Here is a 5,473-nt window from a genome sequence, read left to right on the forward strand (position 1 = left end):
AGAAGTAACAATAGAGTGAAAACATTGAGACAACATACGCTGTGGTGAGAAGAGCTCTGGGTCTTCAGATGCCTTCCTTCAACTATATAATTAATCATGAGATCAAGATGTGATCAGCTCGGTATTCCTAATGTTGGAGTTAGATAAGAATTTTAGATTTAGTATTTTGTTTCTATCAGTTAAATTTCAGGTGCCGCCCCGGGTTCGAAGATAAGTTTTGGGTTAAGAAAACAATGTAATAATGAGATGCGTGTTCATGATTGGAGCAGCAACTGGGTTTATGGTACCCATGCAATTAGATATATATGAGGCGGGAAAGGTCAAATTAGAAGTGAAGCTCTACTACAATGGATAATAGAGGTGATAATTGTTATGGGGTTGGTGGAATGGGGTTTCATGAAGGACAAGATGGCGGAACCAACCACTAGAGGTGGTTGTAGGAGGTGATGGTGTGATAGAGATGCCTATAGAAGGGACGAGATTTTCATTAAATCTTACATGACAGGAGATTGTATGTTGAATCAGAAGAGGGATTCAATAAAGAATTTGTATCCCTTTTGTTGGATACCACATCCAACCAATGACGAGTGGGTGAGTCCAAATTTGGTCTTCTTGAAAGGCAAAAGAAGTAACGTATGCATATATGCAAACCACTCTAGGTAGTTTCCTTAATAGGGCCTCGAGGGGGTCTAACCCTAGAAGGTTGATCTCAAAAGTCTATTAATCAGATATGTGCTCATATGAAAAACTTACCTACTTAAACAATTTGGGAGGGTGAGTTTGATTAATAATAGACAATGCCCAATTGGATAGTGTTGGGATCCGACGGGCCAGTCTATGTTCACCCCAGCTATTAATCGGGCCTATGAATCTTCCTTCACCAAAACTTCTTCCTCTCGTTTCTACTGCATTCCATTGGAATCTCCTAATCAAAACCCAAGTGGGCCGCGGGTCCTACAGAGAGGCCCTCAAACAACTCTCTAACATGAATCGGGCCGGGGTCCAGCCCGATAACTTCACATTCCCTCTCGCTCTCAAGGCCTGCACGGGCCTCTCTTCTCTCTCGCAGGGCCAACAAATCCATGGCCTTCTTATCTCACTTGGCTTCGAATGGAACCCTTATGCCCAAAACGCTCTCATATGTATGTACTCTGGATGTGGTAATATCAAAACAGCCTTCCAAGTGTTCGATAAAATGCCCCACAGAAACACCATTACATGGAATTCCATAATTGCTGGCTGTGTACACAATGGTCTTGCACTCTTGTCTCTCTCATATTTCTCTCAGATGATTTTGCTTTCCTCTGGAGCAGACCCGGACTCCGTTACTATGTCCACCGTCCTCCATGCCATTGCATGTCTAGGAGATTGTCTCAGGACTGGCAAGGAAGTACACGCTCAAGTTATCAGACGAGAGTTCCAGGCAAAGGTGATGTTAAACAACCAATTACTCCAAAAGCTTAAGTTGTTAGAGTTGTTATTTAATCACTTATACTTCAACACTCTCTGGGATTGGCCCCACCCCACTTTTTTGGGTTGGCGGTATGTATCGCACATGTGGCCCCTCTTTTGGGTTTTAGCTATACACGTGTATTTTTAATATCAAAGAGTTGTTGGGTTTTGAACTAGGACCTGCCGTGAGGCAATAGCTCTAAAACCATGTGGGGCAACCAATTACTGCAAAAGCTTAAGCTGTTAGAGTTGGTGATATTTAATCATTTATACTTCAACAGGTTACTGTGACAAGGCGATCCTATGTGGAAAATGCTCTGATTCACATGTATCTGGAGTCCTCATGTCTAATCTATGCGGAGAGAATCTTCCAGCAAATCCCAATGGAGAAGAGGGATTTGGTGAGATGGACGACTATGATTTCTGGGTATGCTAGATACAAGCTGGGTAACCTTGCAATCACAGCGTTCCGTTCTATGGTAAATTGTGGAATTGGAAAACCGGATCCGGTTTCATTTGCTGCGGTAATGCCTTCTGTTGGGTCTCTTCAAGAGGGGAAAGAGATGCATTGCTTTGCAATTAGGAGTGGTTTTGATGATTCGAATGCGTTCGTTGCCTCTTCACTTCTTCATATGTATGCTGAATTGGGATCCATATCATGCGCGGCCAAATTTTTTGAGAGAATTTTAGATAGGAATGTGGTGGTGTGGACTGTCATGATCATGGCCTATGCTAAGCATGGTCAGTGTGAGGATTCTTTAAAACTGTTCGAGGAAATGCGGACGCAGACAAGTGTGATTCCCAATTGTCTAACTTTCATGGCTGTCCTCACTGCCTGTGCTCATGGTGGCATGGTGGAGCAGGCTAAGGAGTGTTTCAAATGTATGACGAACGAGTATGGGCTAACTGCTGATATGCATCACTATGCAGCCATGGTGGATGTGTTGGGTCGAGCCGGACGGTTAAAAGAGGCTTTTGATTTCATTCAGGCAATGCCTGTGGAGCCAAGCGCGCCTGTTTTGGGTGCTCTGCTTGCTTCTTGTGGGCTCCACCAGGAGATGAATTTGGGAAATGAGGTGGGGAAGCTTGTGATGAGCATGGAACCGGAGAATGCTTCTAACTATGTCTTCTTATCAAACATGTTGGCTCAGTGCGGGAGATGGGATGATGTTAGAGAGGTGAGAGAGGCCATGAGGAGTAAAGGGCTGCATAAGACACCTGGTTCTAGCTTGATTCATGGGTGGGAAACATGATGCCCTATATATTATGAAAAGCTCTGAGAGTTTTTCGGGTGTTCAAAGATCTATCAAGAGCATTATTCTAAACTGTAGTGGTGCTTTTACATACCTTGGTTTGCCTTTGGGCTATGGCATTCCAAAGGCTGATTTATGGGATCCTGTTATTGAGAGAATTGAAAGAAAACTCGCGACGTGGAAGCAGACGTATTTATCCTTTGGGGGTGGAATTACACTCATCAAATCCGCCCTACCAGTCTACAATAGGTGGCTGTTCAAAGTGCCCGCTCGTGCTGCAAAGCCCATTAAAAAAAAAAATCAAAGGGACTCCCTATGGGGAAAGTAGAGAGACGGCAAAAGGCTAAAACACCTTATTAGCTGGAACAAGGTATGCAAATCAAGAAACAATGGTGGACTTGGCCTCGGCATGATTCGGCTAACTTGTAGTTGTGCTCCCTTGGCAAAATGGGACTGGGGAATTGGTGCAGTATGCAATTTTTAATTTATTTTAAAGTAACTGATTTCATTAAAGCCCAAAGAAAAACAATAAAAGGGCGATCAGTCCATAAGTAGAACGAAAGTAATAAGCGCATATTTGAGGGGAAAAATTGACCTCATTCAACGGTGGAAAGAAATGACAAAAGCTTCTTCAAGACTCCAACTACCGCCACGGGCGACAACCTTAGAAATTAGAGAACGGTTCTTAAAAAAAGAGCCTGAAGTGATGAATTCGGACGTTTACCATGTCTTCCATACCACAGGTAGACCTAGCAAACGGGTGGGCCGGGCTGAGTTTCACCCAACCCGTACTGGTCCGGGTCATACGGGCCGAGTAAAAAATGACCTAGAATTTTATGGGCCACAATTTGGTGAACCCAGACCCCACCCGTACGGGTGGACCCGTGGGTCACCTGTTTTTTTTTTGTTGTTGTTTTTATTCCCACACTATAATAGGATGATCCAAACCGTACATTAGATGGGCCATAACGTAAATAGGTTGTGCCCAAAAATCATTTCCATAGGATGATCCTAGCCCTCTAATCTATGGAGGAATTGCATATTATTATTTATGGATGCCAGCCATTTCAAAAAAAATTATTTATGGATATCTCTATAGATTGGAGGGCTGGGATCATCCTAAGGAAATGATTTTTCGTGGGTGAGGGCTGGGATCATCCTAAGGAAATGATTTTCCGTGGGTGACCTGTCTACGGTGTGTTCCATCACATGGACGGTTTATATCATCCTATGATGTGGTCAGTACAGTACTTTCTGAAAAATACAGGACTATGACGGCTTACACCTTATAAACAAAATCTAGATCATTTGTGTTTTTACAGGCACCCGCGGGTCCACCAGGCCTAGCCCAGTTTTGACGTGACCCGTACGGGCTGGGTTGAATTCTACTGGTCACTAGTTTAGTAACCTGGACCCGGCCCGCACGGTGGTCCCACTGGTCCGGGCCACTCTTTGCCAGGTCTAACCACAGGGATGCTCAAGGCTCAAACTCATTATAATACAATGAGGCACTCTTACCTGCTTGGTTGGGTTTTACCCGACCCGCCTCAACCGGACCTGAAAATAACACGGGTTGGTTTAGAAATCATGGGTCTTGGGTTGGGTAGGGTTTTAGGTTGAAAAATGTAAACCAATTTTGGGTTGGGTAGGGTTTAAAGAAAAAAAATCTTAAACCCGACCCGACTCTTATAGGGGTACTATGACTTTCTTAAATATCTCTAAAATAACATGGTAAATTATTTTATAATATATTGATATAATTGTTTTCATTGGGCTGATCATGTCTGTGATGTGAAAAAAAAAAATAGTTTTTTTCTCAAATTCTTGCACTTGATGACATAAATTTAGAGATTTTTGGCGTGAAAATTTGTCGTTTTCTACAATCTTTGAAATTAGTCATTATCCTCAACTCAACTCAACAAAGCCTTTGTCCCAAACTAGTCGGGGTCGGCTAAATGAATCCTTTAGATAAAAAATTAGTCATTATCCTACGCTAAAAAATAAAAACCCGACCCGACCCGACCCGGACCAACCCGAAAAACTATCTTGGGTAGGGTCGGATTTATGAATCTAGGGTTTTCTCAAAGAATACTAAACCCGACCCGACCCGAAATAATTTCTCGGGTAGGGTAGGGTTCTAGAAAACCTGACCTGCCCGACCCGAGTTGCAGCCCTACTCTTACCTATTATTTATAGAGTTTTTTTTTAATGCTGTAAGCCCATAAAGTCCAGTATTTTTTTCAAAAAAGTACTGTACGAACCACACCATAGGGTGATCCAGACCGTCCATTTGATGGGCCACACTGTAAATAGGTTGTGCCCCAAAAATCATTTCCATAGGATGATCCCAGCCCTCCGATTTATAGAGAATCTGCATATTATGGAAACAAAATTATGCATATTTTGCTTGTTATGATCTTTGCCTGTACACAGTTTTTTTTTCTCTTACTAATTCAACAACCAAAAATTCATTCAATTGGATGTCAGGATTGTCTGATTGCTGTAATTTTTGGCCCATTAGAGATCCACAGTAGGATCTATCAGATGGACGGTCCTGATCAGTCAAAGTGAGAGCCCACTATATGGCATGCTTCATTGTATTACAATGAGGTCTCTGCCCTACTGCCCGCCTCACTTAAATATAATGAGCCACACCCACTTTTACATAAAGGGCAATACCGTTGCTTTGATTGGAGACGGTTATGAAATTCAAATATTTTGACTAGTGGGCTTCGAACAGTTATGTGCTAACCGATCCAAACACCACT

General features: G+C 42.7%; 1 protein-coding gene across 1 annotated transcript; it reads left to right on the plus strand.

The window, feature by feature from the left end:
* The first annotated feature begins 339 nt into the window (after window positions 1–339).
* Window positions 340–3,218, plus strand: LOC143850875 (putative pentatricopeptide repeat-containing protein At3g23330). The gene is made up of 2 exons (XM_077360153.1): window positions 340–1,429; window positions 1,734–3,218. The coding sequence occupies exons 1-2, from the start codon at window positions 866–868 to the stop codon at window positions 2,703–2,705; spliced, it is 1,536 nt and encodes a 511-aa protein (XP_077216268.1). The 5' UTR covers window positions 340–865; the 3' UTR covers window positions 2,706–3,218.
* Window positions 3,219–5,473: the final 2,255 nt, after the last annotated feature.

Source organism: Tasmannia lanceolata, unplaced genomic scaffold, assembly GCF_043159265.1.
Source record: "Tasmannia lanceolata isolate RefF3 unplaced genomic scaffold, GAP_Taslan_0.1 ptg000003l, whole genome shotgun sequence".
Taxonomy (NCBI): domain Eukaryota; kingdom Viridiplantae; phylum Streptophyta; class Magnoliopsida; order Canellales; family Winteraceae; genus Tasmannia; species Tasmannia lanceolata.

What these genes read in the sequence shown, in the direction of transcription:
- LOC143850875 (XM_077360153.1), top strand. Translation starts at nt 866, where the DNA reads ATGAATCTTCCTTCACCAAAACTTCTTCCTCTCGTTTCTACTGCATTC. An exon ending in GACGAGAGTTCCAGGCAAAG is followed by an intron (nt 1,430 to 1,733) that starts GTGATGTTAAAC and finishes ATACTTCAACAG; the next exon opens with GTTACTGTGACAAGGCGATC.